This window comes from Neopsephotus bourkii, unplaced genomic scaffold, assembly GCF_033783945.1.
Source record: "Neopsephotus bourkii isolate Nb327-2 ecotype Australia unplaced genomic scaffold, CSIRO-AGI_Nbou_v1 NB_959, whole genome shotgun sequence".
Taxonomy (NCBI): Eukaryota; Metazoa; Chordata; class Aves; order Psittaciformes; family Psittacidae; genus Neopsephotus; species Neopsephotus bourkii.
The window spans coordinates 120077-138122 of record NW_026901453.1 but is presented as its reverse complement, the minus strand read 5'-3'; the positions used below and the strand labels follow the sequence as shown (position 1 = coordinate 138122).

The following is an 18046-nucleotide window of genomic DNA, read 5'->3' as shown; positions in this document are numbered from 1 at the left end:
CACATTCCCATTCTTTGCCTGGAAGGAGTTCAAAGTGAAAGCGATGGGTTTCGCACTGAGCATGGGCTTGGAGATGTGATGGCATCACAGAGTGGTTTGGGTTGGAAGGGACCTTAAAGCTCCTCCAGCTCCAACCCCTGCCACGGGCAGGGACCCCTTCCACTGGAGCAGCTTGCTCCAAGCCCCTGTGTCCAACCTGGCCTTGAGCACTGCCAGGGATGGGGCAGCCACAGCTTCTCTGGGCACCCTGTGCCAGCGCCTCAGCACCCTCACTTGTGCCTAAGAGCTCATCTCAGTCTCCCCTCGGGCAGTCTGACACCTCCTGTGTTCCTTCAACTCTATCAGGAATTAATGAACAGGAGTTGAAAGCTTGGGAGATGCTTCCAGGCTCTGTTCCAGCAGGATGAAGGAGCTGGTGAGGGACTCTGAAAGCCCCCGGCTTACTCCCCGGAATGGTGAAGGTCTATCCCAAAGGAGCCCTGGAGAACCTGGTTCCAGCCCTGGGCTCTGGTGGGATGGGAGGTGCTTGGCCAGGGTTAGGATTAGGACTGGGCCCAGGCTCTTGCAGCAGCAGCCTGAGGCAGGAGGAGGTGACCAGTGGTGGAATCTGGCAGTGAGTGAGGCCAAGGATGATGGAGGAGAGATCCTTGGGGAGCGGCAGCTCCCGGCCGGGCGTGTTGGGAGCTGCTGGGAACAGGCAGGCTGCCAGGACAGAGCCTGCTGCAGGCAAACGGGGCAGGGAACTGTCTGTGCAGGGTGCTGTGGTGGTGTGGGAGGGTCCCTGGCACCCAGCGCTGATGGGAGCCATCCCAGTGATGATGGAAGTGCCTGGGGTCTATGGGTCTTTCTTCCCAGGTCCATCTCATGCCCCTGGTTTTGGGGTGCTGGAGACCAGCAATGGGGCAGGATGGTTTTCCCCTCCCCTCCTTGCTAGTTGGGTTCACTTGAGGGACTGACAGTGGGAAAACCTCAAACCCCACCTCCTGCCTCTGCTCCTTGGTCCTTGCTGCTTCAGGCCCCTCTGCAGGGATGGAGAGCAGACAGTGCCCCGGTGCCTTTGGGATCCCCATTCCTGGGGATGCCGTGGGCTGTGCCCTGATATACAAATGGGGGAGGAGGGAATGAAGCTGCATGCGTGGTCCTGCAGAGATGCAGGCACCATGGAGCAGATCTCGGAGCACTCCGTGGCTGTCCCAGGCTGGGCTCTGCCTGGGCAGGGATGGGGATGTCCCAGGCTTGGGTGTTGCTTGGCTCATCCTGGTTTTTGTCTCTGTGGGTCTGACCTGTCTTGAGAAAGCAACATGAAAGTGCTTCCCATCTGGAGCATCCTTACAGCTCCAATAGCATCGGCTGTGCTGGAAGCCATGGGATGGTTGTGTGGCACTGCTGGCTTGTGTGCAGAGAGGTGCAGGTTCCACCTCTGCTCGCTGCCTGTGGCTGGGGTGAGGCTCTGCTAGGGGACAGGACAAGCATGGAGGGGTTGCAATGGGTTGCTCATCAGGGTGACTCTGGCAAAGATTAGCCAGGGAGAGATAAGCCTGCAATGCCTTAATATCGTTAGTAAGCAGTAACTGGGCATTATTATTAGCTCAGATGATAGCAGGAGCGCAGGGTGGGGAGGTGTAATCTGGTGAGAGCCCAGGAAGCACCCAAAGTGGTGCAACAGGGCACAAAAGGGGGGAAACCCCCCTATTTCTGCTGGGAAAGAGGGAGCACACCGAGGAGCTGCTGGCCTCAGGGCACCCCCGGATCCAGCACCAGAGACTTGCTGCAGCCTTCCCACGTGGGACTGGGGTGATGTGCCTCCATCCCCGTTATCCATGTGGTGCTCCTGCCTTTCCCCAGCAGCAGCCCGGCTCCTGTCACCCTCCTGGCCGGGTTCCTGCCGGCAGAAGGTCTGCAGGGGGATTATATTTAGAAGAAGAGGAAGAGAGGTGGTGATAAGGAGGCCCCCGTTATCTCCCCGCGTGCCGAGCGGGGCTGCGGCCGGGTCCCGGCTCTGCTTTGGACCCGGGGAATGGTTTGGGAAGGATCAGCAGGCGAGAGCGGAGAGAACAGCCTGGCATTGTCCTGCCCGTCCCTGCTGCAATTAACTGGAAAACAAGGCGAGGGAAAACAAGCCAGGAGCCTGCTGGTGGGGCAGCAGCTCTGCCCCTTCCTCGCTGGGAGCTTTGCGAGCGCCTTTGCCGGCCGTTGGGATCGCGGTGGTGAGGCACTGGGCAGGCTGGGAGCACCGGGTGAAGCACAAGGAACAGCGGCTGAGGTGATGATGGGGTTTGGGGCGATGCCCTGCAGGAGGAAGGGCTGGTGCCCGCGCCGGGGGTAGGAAGTGGCGCGGTGGGAGGAGCTGCGGCTGAGAAGACACCCAAGGTCAGTGAGCTGGTGGGGCCACCAAAGACCCTTCCCCAGGAGCCTGGAGGCTGCTTTGCCAGGACCCTGCACTCCCCATCCCGGGCTTGGGTGATGGAGAGGAGGCATCACCCCAGGGAGCAGCGGCGGCTGAGCGCCTGCCTCGTGTGCCGGATGTGCTGCATCGGTCAGTACCCACTGCCGTCTCCTTCCCAACCCGCAGGAAGCTCCCACCATTGCACCAGGGCACGGCTCCAGCTTTACCCACCCCGAATTAACACCGGGGTTGGGAAGGGACCTGGAGGGGTTGGGTGAAGGAAGGGACCTTAAAAACACATGGGGGTGACGCAGCTTCCTATGGCAGGCGGTGCCAGGCGGCAGCACCGTGGCTTGGCCGCGTGGTGGTGGGGAACCAGAGCTCAGCCACTGGATGGATTTGGGCACTTGGGTTCCGTGCTGTGGCTGGGGGATGGAGCGGGATGTGGGATGTGATGTGCCGGTGGCGTGCTGCGTGTTCTGATGGAGGGCTTTGGGATGGGGAAGCTGTGGGGTGGATGGGGAGGAGATGTGGTGGTAGGTGCTGCGTGCATTGGGATGTGGGGAGGTTTTCCCTGGGGTTGTGGCTGCTCAGATAGAGAAGGGACCCCCCCACCAGTGACTCGCTGTTCCAAGAAGGGGGACATGGGCTCAGATAGAGAAGGGACCCCCCAGCCAGTGACTCCCTATCCTGGGAAGGGGGACATGGGCTCAGATAGAGAAGGGACCCCCCCACCAGTGACTCCCTATCCCAGGAAGGGGGATATGGGGCCATCCAGGCAGGACACACCGTGTGTCTGGGGAGCTCGAGCCATGGGGTGTTGGTTTTCTCACTTTCCTTGAGTTTTTGGCTTCAAATGAAAGCAAAGGCAGCTGCTGCCGGGCAGACTGATGGCAATGGGGTATCTTGGGCTTGTGGGGCTTGTCCTTCCCTGCTGTACCCCAGGGGCCTCCTGCCTGCACAGGGTGGGACTTGGGAGCTTGGGTCGTGTTTGGGGGTCAGTACTGAGGCGCCTTCTCCTCCGAGGTGATGCTGTTAAAACCAGGTGATCCTGTTTGGCACAGGGCTGGCTGCTGGGGTTACCCTGAGCCCTCCTCATGCACCCCACCTCCTGTCCTCTCCTTTGATAACATGTCCATTATACTATGTTTTTTTGCACCAAAACCAGGCAAAGCAAAGCTCCTGTACCCCACACTGCCACTTGGCATTGCCATCAGTGTCCCATCCTGTCCCCTCATGGGGCTGGCAACCCCCCCCCCCCCGGCTGCTCTGTGGGGCTGGGACCCCCAGGCATGGGACCCCCGTTGTCACCCCTGCTCCCAGCATGCGCTGGGCTGAGCCATGGGACAGAAATACACATTAAATCCTGACAATCCAATGAACCAAAATACAGCGACACAATAAGCTGCTAATGGCACCGGCTGGGGCTGGGTATGGGGCATCTGGGGTTTATCTCATGCACTAAAGCCTTCCGGGAGCAGGCAGGGGAGGGGGACACCCAATTCCCTCCCTGTGCTGGTCCAGGAGGGATGCAGAGGCACAGGGAGGACCCATTCAGGGGGTTCGGATGCCGCTGCCAGCTGCAGCTGTACCTGTCCCAATCATCCACGCTGCTTTTGTTCAGATAACACTGTTCTGTCCCCAAACCCCACCTCTCTGTCTGGTTGTAGCTGTGTGGATGCTCCTGGTGTTCCCAGAGCTGCCTGTTCTGCACTAACCCATGAACAAGCAGCCTCTGTATCCCCTGCATGGGCACAGGATCCACCCTGGCACCAGCAGTGATTCCTCTTTCTCTTCCCCTCATTTCAGTGTCCTGTGAGTTTCTGCATGAGAAACACTGACCAAGAGCCCCCTTTTGTCTTCTTTTGACAGATGAACGGGACAGAGTCCAGAAGAAAACCTTCACTAAATGGGTCAATAAACACTTGATGAAGGTAAGGGACATGGAGTTTATTATAAGGCTGGTTCAGTGACCATCTGTGTGTCTGCTCTGGCTCAGCACTGGCTGCTGAATGCCTTTTCCTTAAGGAATTTGGGTTTTGTCTAGGACTTTGTGCATGCATTTGAGTGTTCACACCCATGTCTGTGCTCAGTGGTTGCAGTGGGAATGTGCTGGTGCCTTTGGAGGGCACTGTAACATCACCACACAGCCCTTGTGCATGTGCCTCCTGAGTACCTGATCCTTGCTTTAACACGAGGCTTGTGCATCATCAGGGTGAAAGAGGAGATCCCAGGGCCCCATTGCCGGGCAAAGGGGCTGCATTGTCTTTTGAAGGATGCTCCTGTGTGGAAATGGGCTGCAAAGGGAGATGCTTGCGGTTGCAGGTAGCTAAGCAGGATTAACGTTGCACTGTGAGGTGCCTAATGCTTTTCTTGGCTAATGCCAGGTGTCTTGTAATTAATTCTCCATTTTCCAAACAGAAAAAGCAGGAGCAAGAAGGGGTTGTCTGGGCATTAGGTGTCACTGTGTGTTTTCCTGCCAGCTCTGCTGAGCTCAGCGTCAAGCTTTCGGCTACTTGCTTGTTGTGGGGAAACATCAAGGGATGCACCCAGCTCTGGGGCTCCAGTGTAAGGATGTGGACCTGTTCGAGCACATCCAGAGGAGGCCATGGAGATGCTGTGAGGGCTGGAGCATCCCTGCTCTGGAGCCAGGCTGAGAGAGCTGGGCTGGGGCAGCCTGGAGAAGAGAAGGCTCCTGAAGGGGAGACCTTAGAGCAGCTCCAGTGCCTGAAGGGGCTGCAGGAAACCTGGAGAGGGGCTTGGGACAAGGGCCTGTAGGGACAGGGCAAGGGGAATGGCTTGAACCTGCCCGAGGGGAGACTGAAATGAGCTCTTAGGCAGCAGCTCTTCCCTGTGAGGGTGCTGAGGGCTGGCACAGGGTGCCCAGAGAAGCTGTGGCTGCCCCATCCCTGGCAGTGCTCAAGGCCAGGTTGGACACAGGGACTTGGAGCAAGCTGCTCCAGTGGAAGGGGTCCCTGCCCGTGGCAGGGGTTGGGGCTGGAGGAGCTTTAAGGTCCCTTCAACCCAACCCAGGCTGGGATTCCCAAGTGGGTAAAACCCCAGGACAGGGTCTGGGTGTCTGGGAAGAGCAGTTCCAGAGGCTGCTCTCACAGCCTGCAGAAGCCTCCTCTGCTCTCAGATGGAGCTGGGTGCTGTGTTTTGGGAACTGCTCCAGGGCAGCCTGAACACTTACCCAACTGCTTCAGGACCGAGCACCCTTCCTGCAGAGCTCTGTGTGCAGTGTTATGAATGCCCCATCCCTGGCAGTGTTCAAGGCCAGGCTGGACAGAGCCTTGGGTTACCTGGTTTAGTGTGAGATGTCCCTGCCCATGGCAGGGGGTTGGAACTGGATGATCTTAAGGTCCTTTCCTACCCAAACTGTTTTCTGATTCTCTGATTCTATTGCCTGGAATATGGGTGGTTTAACAGGCTGGTTCCATGTGTATAAGTGGCAGCAGGTTATTTGGGAGCCAGGAGACCACTGTCCTTAGCCATCATTCTGGAATCACCATATAAAGTGATGGCTGTTCCTCCTGCAGGTGCGCAAGCACATCAATGACCTCTATGAAGACCTACGAGATGGCCACAACCTCATCTCCCTCCTGGAGGTGCTGTCCGGGGTCAAGCTGGTAAGTGCCCAGGGCTGGGCAGTGATGCTGCTGCTACTCCCCATAGGTCCCCTCCATCCTTCCCTCACTCCCTTCTATCATTTCTTACGCCATAGTTTTGTTTTCAGATGTCTGTCCTTATTCCTTGTATTGTATTAGTTATCATTTTAGTTGTTTCCACTCAGACCCATGTTCCCCAGGCTGATCTGAGAACCCCTGGTGTGCGGTGCCCTGGGAAGAGCCCTCTTTTTGTGGAGGCTTCAAACTTTTATCTGCATTTAAAATAACAGATACTGATGGCTTTGACTCAATCCCTTTCTGTGAGAGTTTGCCCAGTGCTTTAGCTCAGGTTTGATGCTCCTGCCCCATGCTCAGCTCCTGCCCGAGCTGCATTTGTGGCGTGCAAACATTGTTCTGCGTCATGAGCATCGTAGAGTCCCCCTCTTTCCTCCTCCTCCTCCTCAGACTCACACATTCACTCAGCTCTGGGAAGATCCCAGTGCCTGCCACAGGGTAGCACAGCAGGAATTATTTTAGCTTTCCCCTAAAATAGGATCTGGGTAAAGATCTCCCAGCTCCCTCCGTTACCCTCCAGAAGATGCCAAATCAGGTTTTTGTGGGGGCTGAAAATTTGGATCAAGCTACTTGTGATCCAGACAGCTTCCTTCTCTTCACTCCGGCTTTCAAATCCAAGGGATGCCGGCACCCAGGGAGTGCCACAGATCCAGCCGCCTTCATCCCCACTCTTTTGTTCTCCCTTTCACCTGGGTGTTGCATTTTGGTTTCCATTGTGTCTCCCTGTCGTGTCCCCCTCCTGTCGCCGCCGTCCCTCCCGTCCCCATAGCAAATAGAGCTGCCAGCTCAGCGGAGCCTTCGCCTGGTGAGAGCGCCGGCCTGGTGCCGTGCAAGCAGCGAGGAGCGGGAGGAGGAAGATGATGATGATGAAGAAGTAGGTTGAGCCTGTATCGCTGGCAGGCACTGGAGGGCCGGCGGATGGTCCAGTGCAGCCCAGTGGCTCCCACCTTCCCTTCTCCTTGGGTTTGGATGAAAGCCACCCAGGATGGGCCCCCTGAGCGAAGGGAAGCAGAAGGGAAGCTGCAGGAGCCCTGGCTCCTCTTTCCTGGGCTCTGCTCACCTGAACTGGATTATCCGTGTGCGCCCTGCAGTGTCAGCCTGCACACAGGGCACAGCACCCACATGGGGTGACAGCATGTGTCCCCCCCCACGGGGCTGCAGTGATGGCTGCTCACCTCGCACTGCATGGACAGGGCACAGGCACCTTCTCAGGGTGGGAGGGGGCTGGTGCCACTGTAGGGTCCAGGGCACAACCAGCAACCCCATGCATGTGAGTGGAGGTAGGAGCGAGCACAACTGAGGGTCCCAGACCCCAAAGCCTTACTCAGGGTAGAAGCTGTGTTTCCTAGCCCCCTTTGCTAGGGGTGATGCCTCCTTTGTGCATGGTGGCACCTCCACCTGGAGCATCGCAGGAGGAGCTGGGGCTGTAGCATCTTCCCAGTAGGTTCCAGTCCCTGCAGCCCTGGAGATGTTCCCCTTGCAGGGGCAGCTCTTCCCCTTCAGGCTGGGGAAGGAAGGGGGCTCAGAGGAATTGGGGTGTCCCAGCAGTTCAGAGCATCCTTGTGATACCTCATTGAGGCTGGGATCAGGATTTGAGCATCAATCCTTTTCCTGCTGTATCAAAGCAGATCCAGCATCCTGTATCCCATACCCATCCCCTGGCCACAGCTCAGCTTCCTGGTACCTTGGAGAGTCCCCTGCCAGCATCAGCAGCAATGAGCACAGCCCAGGGCATTCCCCAAGGGTTTGGAAATGGGGCCTGGAGCCCATATGTGGGAAAAGCCAAGCTGGGTCTGCAGGGGCTGAGGCTGAGGTCGTGGCTTCTTTGCCATCAGCGGGGACCTGCCTGTGTCCCCATGTCCTGCTGTGGGGCAGACCCACCTCTGCTTCCACCTGGATGGGTCAGACTCGTGCACATCTCTCTTTGCTGAGCCCTCTTCCCAGTTTGTCTGACTTTGGGATAGGTGGGATCCTGCCTTGGGATCTTGGAGGCTGCACCGGTCCTGCCTGCAGCTGGCTGAGCACACAGCTCAGAGCCTGGATGCCAGCCCTTAGAGTCTTGGAGGAGGTCAAGATCTTGGGGTCTTCCCACCTCCATGCCCCACCGTGGCCTTTTTGCTCTCTTGCAGCAGGATCATGAGTAGCAATGCCTTTATTTGCCTCCAGAGCAAGAGGATAGAGCAGGATGTGTGCAGTGCACGGGGTCACAGCAGCACGCTGGGCACGGGGGGGTGGTTGTGCACGTGGGGAGCTGCCAGCCCGGCTCCATGACCCCTCCTGAACCTGCTGCCTCTCTTGCAGCCGCGTGAGAAGGGGCGGATGCGTTTCCATCGCCTGCAGAACGTGCAGATTGCCCTGGATTTCCTGAAGCAGCGACAGGTAAGGGCCGAGCTGGGCTCATCCAGAAGCAGAGCTGGGTGGTTCGTGGTTCTTTCCCCTGGCTGGGACTTGGGAATGGTGTTGAGAAGCAGCACCATGGTGTGCCCATCCCCGTAGTGCCAGTGCTGGTTGTGATGGTGGCTCTCAGGGGACATTCCCCTGTCATCCAGAAGCAGAGCTGGGTGGTTCGTGGTTCTTTCCCCTGGCTGGGACTTGGGAATGGTGTTGAGAAGCAGCACCATGGTGTGCCCATCCCCGTAGTGCCAGTGCTGGTTGTGATGGTGGCTCTCAGGGGACATTCCCCTGTAGGTGTTCGCTCTCAGAACCACCCATGCAGCACAAAAAACCAGTATCAAAATGAGGAACCAGACTGCACTTGTGGGAAGGGGATTGCAAATGTCACAGACAGGCACTTGTGTCCCCCAGAAAGCCTTAGATCCCAGCACGGGGCTGTGGCACATGCCATGGACAGACAGCATCACCCTTTGGCTTTCAGAGGGCAGGCTTTTGGGAGGCGCTGGCCCTGCAGTGCCTGTGCAGAGCCCAGGCATCCTCCGCACCCCTGGGCGGGATCCGCCTGGAGCACTGGGATGCATCCCCAGACTTGTTGGCTCTGTAGGTGGAACCCCCGGGGCCATGTGTCCCGTTCTGCCTGTTGGGTCAGGTCTCCCCACCGAGATGCTCCCCAGATATGCCGAGGTGATGATAAATCCGAGCAGTTCCTGCTGAAGCAGGGTTCTCTGCTGGCCTGGGGGCACTGAATAACCGTGACTGTGCCCCTACTCCAGGGAGGGTGAGCTGCTTCCAGCCCCCTGCTCCTCCCAGCCCCTTGATAGAGACATTTTGCTGGGGGCTCTTGGGAGCTTGTTTCTCTACTTGGATGAAACAGCTTTTCCTTTGAAGCAGGATGTCTTTTCCCATATGCTGGAGACTGAGCCTGGAGCCTTATTGAGGAGTGAGGACCCTCCATAGGGAGCCCACCAGGGAAAAAGAACCCAAAGCATGTGGAAGCTGCAGGGAGAGCAGGAGCAGTGGCCAGCCAGCTCTGGGACTGTGGGGCTGGAATCTGCCTGGATGGGGCTCTTGGTGGGTGCTGAGGGAGGACCCTCAGTGCTGGTGTTTCTGCTTCCTTAAAGTTGAAAACCAACCCAAGCAGCCTGGTTTTGAACCTGGGAAGGAGCTGTTAAAGCTCAGCCATCCTCTTCTACCCGTGCTCTGTGCCTGTTAAATTATGCACCAGTGCTCAGGGCTTTGGGGACCAGACGCTTCCCTGGGTGAGCTAAAATAAAGCCATTAAGTGCTGGGAAAGCAATTCCAGATGGAGAGGGCTGGAGATGTGAAAAACCCCTCCTGAGACAGGGCATAGCGTGGCCTCGCTGCTGCTTCAGACTGGGGTCTTGTGTGTCCCCAGTGAAGTGCTTGGTGTGGCCATGGGGACAGCGTGGTCAGGGACGTGTCCCCCTCCTTCCTGTGGGTGAGCTTTGACCCCAGTGCTTCTCTTTCAGGTGAAACTGGTGAACATTCGCAATGATGACATCACGGATGGCAACCCCAAGCTCACGCTGGGGCTCATCTGGACCATCATCCTCCACTTCCAGGTAGGTCATCAGAGCTTCTTGTGAAGGATGCGGGGTGGATGGGGTGGGATGGCGCTGGCATCCGTCTGTCCGTGTGTTCTGTGGCAATGCTGCTGCATGGATCGGTGTGGAGGATCCGCACCCGTTGCAGGATCATGGAGGCTGGTGCTGGAGAGCAGCAACACCCTTTTCCCATTGTTTCCATAATGGGATCATTAATGATGGGCTGTGTGTGGTGGCCTCCCGTTGGCACTGCGGTCGTTGGCGGTAGCTGTTTGCTCAGCTGATGTCTCTGGAGGAGAAGAGCAGATCCATGGGGGATCCAATGGGCTGAGCTCCCACCCCATGGGGCTGTTATCCCGAGGTGCTCCCAGCCCTTTGTGTGGTTGTTGGAATGGAAAATGTCAGCTGCATGACAGTGCTTCAGGACAGGGATAGGAGAAGCTCTGTGGCCCTGCTGGGGAATGCAGCCGGGACCGTCTCCAGCAATTGTGTGCTGTAGATGCTCTTGCAAAACAGGGTCTCAGGTCTTTAATACCTCCAATTACCCAGTTGTAGCTTTGAAGCCCTCAGGGCACAGCCCTAAATGCCACCAGTGTGCTGGCATGTTGGCTCACTGAGCACTGCTGCTGTCAGCAGCGTGTGAGCTATGTGGCATTAATGCTGTGTCCCAGCTCCCTGCTGCATCCCTGCTGGCATCTTCCAGATGAGGCTGGCGCTGGCTTTGGGACCTCGTAGGGAAGGTTTTATTTGTTGGAGGATGAGTGAGCAGTGCTTTTGGGGGGAGCATGGGGATAAGTTGGGTGTGAGGCTGCTGGGGAGGCACTTGGCTGGTGGTTTGCCCATGGGATCTAGCAGGATCTGGATGCTGAGCAGTCGCTGTTGTCTCTGGTGGGACCCTGGCTGGTGGCATCCCATACCTGTGGTCCTCATCTTTGGGTTGGTTCAGTCCTGGTGCATCCTCTGCTGCAGGAGACCAGCAAGGGGAGATCAGGAGGTCCTGGGTGCCCTCCATGCCCCATTGCTGGGAGGGGATGGTGCCACCATGCCGTGGGGGACAGGGTGGGTGACAAGGGGAGCTGGGCTGGTGCTATGAGCCTGCTCTCCCCACTGGGCTAATGGGATTGTTTCTGGGGTTGTGGCTCCATTGTGAACCTCTTAATCTCCCGTGTACCAGTACCACTGCCTGGGGGCAGGCGGCTGGGAGAGGTTTGGGAAGGGCTGGAGTCAGTGTGGAGCAGGGAGCTGGAGCAGTGAAGGTGTGGGGCCTGCCCCACATGCCCTGGGAGCCCTTGGGGTCCCTGGCTGCCATGGTCATCTCCTGCGTTGCTCCTCATAGTGTTTTTCTCCCCTCCCAGCCCTGCTTGCTGGGGCTGAGTTCCGTATCCCCATCTTTATGCCTCCCCTTTCCCCATTTTCTGTCTCATCCCTGCTTGTGGTGCATATTCCCTGCTCTGGTCCCTCTGAGCTGGTGAGAGCTGGAATGATCAAAACCTGCCCTTGGAACGGGTTGGACTGGGATGGGGTCGTTAGCACTGGTTGGGTCCCCAGGCTGTGCCTCCCTGATGCCAGGTCCCCGAGGTACCTTGTGCTCCATGCGCTGAGCTGGGTGAGCCTGGCAGGAGGGTGGGCACATGAGCCCACATGAGAGCTCTCGGGGCTCTCAGCATTAAGATTTAAGGAGCAAACCTCCCAAATGGGTCCAGGAGCATCCCTGTGGAGCCGGCGCATTCCCGCTGGTGTGCGTGCGGAGCCGCTCTGACTCCTCCCTGCTTCCCCCCACCCCGTTTCTTTCCCACCCCTTCCTTTATCCTACCTTTTCCAACGTTCCCCGCGTTTTGTGGGGTTTATCCTCCCCGTTCCCACCCGCCTCCCGTCTCCTGCTCCCTGTTTGTGTTGGCGAGGGCCGTGCTCCCATTACCTCATGTTTGGAGAACAGGAGCTGCAGCCAATCCCCGCTCCCTCTGCTTTTAGGTCAAGTGATTTCTGAACTGCAGTGAGATGCTTTGAATGTGTGTGCTGGCAGCGCAGGCTGTAAGATGGCTGTCTGGAGCGGCGGCGGGGCTGGCGGGAGGGAGCGCCGGGCACGGGCACCCCGCGGCACGGAGCACGGCACGCGTTGGAGCCCATGAAGCCCCATTCGGGATTGATTCGGGAGCCGGCGACTCGCTCCGCTGCGGTACTGCCGGCACCGGGGAGGAGATGGGGAATTCTCTGGGCTGCGTTAAGGAGCCGAAGGAAAAAGCAGTGGGAAAGGCACCCCTGTCTCCTAAAAAAAGGGTCCGCTTCAAACGGAGGCGGAGGGGGAAGAGGAGAGCGATGCCGGAGGCAGCCCCGCAGCAGGAAGCCCCAGCCCTGGAGGTGCGTGAGGATGAGGATGCGCTGAAGTCGAAGGCAGCCCCTTGGGAGGGAGGAGAGGAGCTCGCTGGCTGCGGGGACCCCAAGGCAGCAGCGCTGCACCCCGGGCTCCTGGTGCAGGTGAAGGAGCGGTTCCAAGGCGAGGTGCAGAAGGTTCTGTTGGTGCCGGAGCCGCGGCAGCCGGGCGCAGACACTGCCGGGGATGAAGGCACCACCGTCATCGCCCGCTTGCTGGACAACCCTGCCGAGGAGGGCTGCGAGAGGGCGGTGAGCCGCCTGGTTGAGCTGCAGAGGAGCGGCACCGGCAGCCGCCGGGCTGTGCTGCTGCCCCTGCGCCCCAATGGCCACCCCGGGGGGCTCCTGACCCCGATCGGTGCTGAGGAACCAGCGAACAGCAAGGAGCTGGGAACCAGCAGCCCCCTGGATGCCTGGGGGGAAGGAGGCAGCAAGGACCCTGGCTCCAGCACTGTGTGGACCTGCTCTTCCGCAGCAGAGCCGGGCACCGTTTCGGAGCTGTCGACGCCGTCCCCCATGGTGGATCAGCCAGAAAACCCCAGCATGGGGAGGACCTCAGGGCTGGCATCGTCTCGGGCTGGGGAGGGAGATGGGCACGGAGCGCTGGCATCCCGCAGCCCGTCCTCCTTCAGCGGGCGCAGTGGGGGTGCAGCCCGGAGCTCCTCGGGGTACGGCAGTGACCCGGCCACATGCACTGGAGCTGGTGGGACCACGGCGGCTCCCTCTGAAGGGGGCCACAGGCTTGGAGGGGCCCATGGGCCAGCCAGAGGAATGGTCAGTGTCTGCGTGTGCCATCACCCGCCTCTTGGACTAGGGTGGGGGGAGCTGAGTCAGTGGAGCCCAGATCCTGGTGGCTCTGGGGACGGTTGTGAGCATGGGTGCTGAGCATGGGTGGTGCAGAAAGCTTTTTCCTTCTGAGCATCTCCATTGGGAAGCGTTTCCCAGGGATCAACCCATCCCCATCCTGTGTTCCCAGTATGGGCAGGCAGAGAGCTGCACTCACCGGAGCCCTTGCGTGCTGCCACGGGTCATGGAGGCTCTCGGTGCTGTGTTGGTGTCACCAGTGACACCAGGGCTGCTGGGTCGCGTGTGAGTTTGGGGTATCCCCATCCTGCTGCCTGCACTAAGCTACCAGGAGCAGGAGCTGTGCCTGATCTCAAGAGGAAGAGGAGGGTATGGTGCTGTGTTGGAGCTCGTTGGTGCTGTTTGGAGGTCTCTGTTTAGGGGAGGGAGGGTGGGCTGAAGGAGCTCTTGGGTTTGGCCAAGCTCTATACGCCCTAGGAGCAGCATGTGATTGGAAGAGCAGGAAAGGGGCTGTGGCCCTGATAGCTGTGCTAGGCTGGGGCTGGTGTCACCATCTGGCCTTCAGCCTCCTGCCACCAGTTTGGTTCATGAGGCTGATGCTGGAAGGGTTTGGAAGAGGCTGAGCCCAGGTGCTGTGAGTTTCCACTCTCAATTCTTGCTGGTGCCTCCCTAAATCTTTGTCCTGACAGGGACATGTGAAGAAAGGAGGGTGGAGCTGGTGCTGCATCCTGCACCTCCGTATGCACACACGCATGTCTCTAGGAGGGTTTCCTGCAAGGATGCCCTCGGGGAAGGGCTCAGCGGTTGGAGCACCCCAGTGCTGTGGGAAGAGTTGAAACCAGAGGATTCATCCCAGCTGGGTGCTGTGAGGATGTCCTGAGGGGCACTGGGGAGCTCAGTGGGTGGCTCACAGGAGGTTTCATTCTGATCTTCATTAGGAATCGCTGTGTAATCAATAAGGGGGTGCTGGGCAGGTGAAGGTTTGTGGGTCCACCCCTGCTGCCTGCACACGTGGAGGGTCCCATTCTGCTGCTCACCTATGCTGTATCCATTCTGGCTGTGCTGCCGGGTCCCGGCATCCCTAAGGAAGCTGAGCCCCGGGGCTGGAGGAGTTAAAGGCAGCGCCGGCGGTGTGGCAGCGGCTGACAAAGAGCAGTTTTGTGTGTGATGAGCGGCTCAGGCTCAGGAGAGGGCGGTGAGCTGCAGCATACCAATTACACATCCTCCAGCCTTCCTCCAGCTCCCTGATCCTGCACAGGGATCTCCAGCAGCCAGGGCCTGAGCAGTACCAGCACCCACCCGGCTGTGGTTTGAGGGGGGATGAAGATGCTCGGGGGGCTCAGTAGGGCTGGGTCCTGGTACCCTTCTCCCTGCAGTGCTGGGAGGAGGAATCCACTGAGCGTTGCTTTTCCACAAGCACCCTGGAATATCCAAGCAGCTCCAGCCCTCCCCTTTGTCTGCCCCTTCATTAAGGGGAGTAATTGTACTAATTGGGGAGCTGGGGGGGGGGACTGGGTGAGGAGGAAGCTGTGCCAGGCAGGAATATGCCGGAATGTGGAGACACGTGCGTTCTGTCACGTGCAAGTCTGGGATCTGCAGCCAGGCAATGGGTGTCTGTGGCCATTGGTCTCTTGTTAGGAGGTGGGTGACAGCACCCCTGTCACCAGCACCCCCGTACTGCCTCTCCAGGTACCACGAGGCAGAGTGGGGATGCAACAGCCTCCTCCCCATCCCTTTCCCCCTGTGATGGAGCTGATGACCCTGCTGCAAACAGCTCCAAGCTGGAGGTCAAGGAGAGACCTCTCTCCTCTCCCACAGCACCTCCAAACGCTGTTTCCTGCTTCTTAAGTTGGTTTCTTGACAACATGATGCTCTGGGTGGAGCATCCCCCACCGTGTTGGCAGCTCTGATGAATGGTGGTGTTGGGTGCTCCTTCCTTGGGTGCTGCTGGATGGGGCTGTGACCGCTTCTGGTGAGCCCTGGGTATCCAAGGGTGCTGGGGCTCCTTGCCCTGGGTGCTGGGTAGGAGCTGGCAGTGGAGTGGGTGCACGAGCTGCCAGGTCTCAGGCGAGTTCATAGGAACCAGCGGTGCTGGTGGGGCCTTTTCCTGCTCCTGCATCACCCCAAGGCTGCTGCTTCCTTGCAGATCTCCGACATCTACATCAGCGGCGAGTCGGGGGATATGTCAGCCAAGGAGAAGCTGCTTCTGTGGACACAGAAGGTGACTGCAGGTTACATCGGGGTGAAATGCACCAACTTCTCATCCTGCTGGAGCGATGGGAAGATGTTCAACGCGCTCATCCACAGATACAGGTAGGCAGGGGCAGCGGAGAGCATCGTCTGGGTGGGAGGAAGGGCTGAGGACCTCGTAGGGGTCCCTGCCCACCGTTGCAGTCAGTGATGGTCTGGTGTGCATAGAAATGTGGGTGAGGCTTTTGTCTCTTTTACCTGGAAATCATCTCTTCAGCCAAGTAGCTGGGGGTGGATGCTGGGGAAGAGCCACGGTACATGAGGCTGCAAGGAAAAGCATTTTGAGGTTGGGGAGAGAGACAAGAAAAGCTTTTAGACTGGGAGTGCTGCAGCGTTTGATGTGTCAGTGCTGCCCTTCCTGCTCTCCATGAATAGCAACACCCATCCACGCTGTCATCCCAGGGTCTCGGAGCTCTCCCCAGCTGCAGATAAACCTCTCACAGTTCCTTTAGGGACAGGGCACCTTCTGCATGGGCAGGGAGGCAGTGCTAGGGCCAGCTTCTGCCCTGGTTGCTTTGTGAAGGGCACTTGGCCTTGGAGCCTGCAGGAGGACAGCAAAGCCCTGGGAGGAGGCATCTCCTGGGAGCTGGAAATAGCCCTGCCCTGTGCTGCTCTGGGCTTGCTTGTGGTGGGGAGGAGCGGGCAGGATTCTGCAGGCAGGAGATGGGTGCATGATGGGGAGCACGCTCGAGGTGCTCAGAGGCCGGGGTTTTCCTGCCTCCTTCATGCTCATTTGAGGTTCTTTTGTGCTGTGGTTTGCTGGTGGTTTTCTTCTGGTGCAGGGCTGGCAGCACCAGTGCCTGCTGCGTCCCCTCCACTCTGCCCATGTCCTCTGGAGAGGTTTAGCCACCCACTTTGGGGCTGTTTGTGCACCTCTGTCCAGTCCCAGTCCACCACACTGGGTACAGAGTGGGTGCAGAAAGGGGCAGGTCCCAGAGGAGCACAAGAGTTTTTCCTTCATAGCCTAAAGATCCCTTTCCCAAAGGGGATGAGCTGGGGAGGTGCTCCCAGCACTGCTTGGAGAGGGACATCAGCCCAAGACAGGAGTTCAGATAAGCCCTTGGGAGCTGCCTGGGCAGTGGGGCCCATCCAGGATGCTCCATCCTGGGCACCTTTGTGCTGTTTGCCAACATTGTGGCTGTGCTGCGTGCCTGCAGGCCAGATCTGGTGGACATGGAGAGGGTGCAGATCCAGAGTAACCGGGAGAACCTGGAGCAGGCCTTTGAGATTGCGGAGAGGCTGGGGGTCACCAGGCTGCTGGATGCTGAAGGTGGGTGCCCAGGGTGATGTGGGGTGATGCTGACCTCTGCCCACTCCCCTTCCTCACTGCCGTTCTCCTTCCCCCATGTCAGACGTGGATGTGCCCTCTCCGGATGAGAAATCCGTGATAACTTATGTGTCTTCAATCTATGATGCCTTTCCCAAAGTCCCCGAGGGAGGAGAAGGGATCAGTGCTATCGTGAGTTGGGATGCTGGGGCAGCGATGGGGGGTGCAACTGGGTGTTGTGGGGAGGGTTTGGAGGTTCCCTGTCCACTGCAGCAGATGGTTGATGGGTGGAAGAGACTCAGGCAGAGGAAGGAGCTTCCCTGTTAGTGTGTCTGCCTGTGAGCTGCTGATGTGCCTGTGGAGCCGTGGTTTCTGCCTTGTGTTTGAGCTCATGGGAAAGCAGAACTGGCTTCCAGGGAGCAGCTTATGAGGAGGATCTTCCTCCTCCTCCTTCCTATACCTGAGATGGCATCACAGGAGGGAGGCACAGGCAAACGATCCATCCCTTTGGTGTGACCATGGCACCTCAGTTCCCTCCGTGCTCTACCTCTCCCCATGGAGACCTGCCCGTGGCAGTGCTCTGCAAGGGCCCTCTCACCCCACAGGAGGTGGACTCGAGGTGGCTGGAGTACCAGACCCGCGTGGAGTCCCTCGTCTCCTGGATCAAGCAGCACACGATACTCATGTCAGATAAATCCTTCCCCCAGAACCCTGTAGAGCTAAAGGTAGGTCCTGCACGGGGTCAATCTGCAGTGTCCCATGTGCTCAGCATTGAGAGCTGGGTGGTTTCTGATGAGCTTTTCTCATCCCAGGCACTTTATAACCAGTACATACACTTCAAAGAAACTGAAATCCCAGCAAAAGAGCAGGAAAAAGGAAGGATAGAGGAGCTCTACAAACTGTTAGAGGTAAGCAGCATCATGGCTACCCAGAGGCTTGCAGGTGGGAGTGTTGTGCTTTGAGCAAGACTGAAGTGTGCTCAGTGCAGGTTTATTTTGGAAGGGAGAAGTAGAAATAACCTTCAGGGTAAAGGCTGTCGCAGGCAGCACTCTGCAGGAGTGATGCTGTTGCCTTTCAGCCCTGCTTTCCTTGCTGTGGTCTGTAGCCAGCTCAAGGAGGAGGGAAGGAGATGCCATTCTGTTGGTGTTTTCCCCAGGTGTGGATCGAATTTGGACGCATCAAGCTGCCCCAGGGCTACCACCCCAACGACGTGGAGGAGGAGTGGGGCAAGCTCATCATAGAGATGCTGGAGCGGGAGAAGCTGCTGCGGCCCGCGGTGGAGAGGTCGGTGTGGGGATATCCCCTGCTCCCCTGCCTGGGGGAGATG

The 18046-nt window shown here is 58.5% G+C and overlaps 1 protein-coding gene across 8 annotated transcripts in view; it reads left to right on the top strand.

Moving 5' to 3' along the window:
- Window positions 1–18046, top strand: part of MACF1 (microtubule actin crosslinking factor 1) — a 136492-nt gene that overhangs the window by 26819 nt on the left and 91627 nt on the right. For 7 of the 8 annotated variants that reach the window (XM_061358932.1, XM_061358939.1, XM_061358938.1 and 4 more), the window contains exons 2-11: window positions 4259–4320; window positions 5926–6015; window positions 8371–8448; window positions 9954–10046; window positions 15349–15515; window positions 16610–16722; window positions 16805–16911; window positions 17325–17444; window positions 17532–17627; window positions 17876–18003. In XM_061358932.1, the coding sequence (XP_061214916.1) occupies window positions 4259–4320; window positions 5926–6015; window positions 8371–8448; window positions 9954–10046; window positions 15349–15515; window positions 16610–16722; window positions 16805–16911; window positions 17325–17444; window positions 17532–17627; window positions 17876–18003 (1054 nt within the window). Of the gene's footprint in view, window positions 1–2421; window positions 2537–4258; window positions 4321–5925; window positions 6016–8370; window positions 8449–9953; window positions 10047–15348; window positions 15516–16609; window positions 16723–16804; window positions 16912–17324; window positions 17445–17531; window positions 17628–17875; window positions 18004–18046 lie in introns of those variants that run through there. The other variant, XM_061358936.1, reaches the window with a different exon arrangement.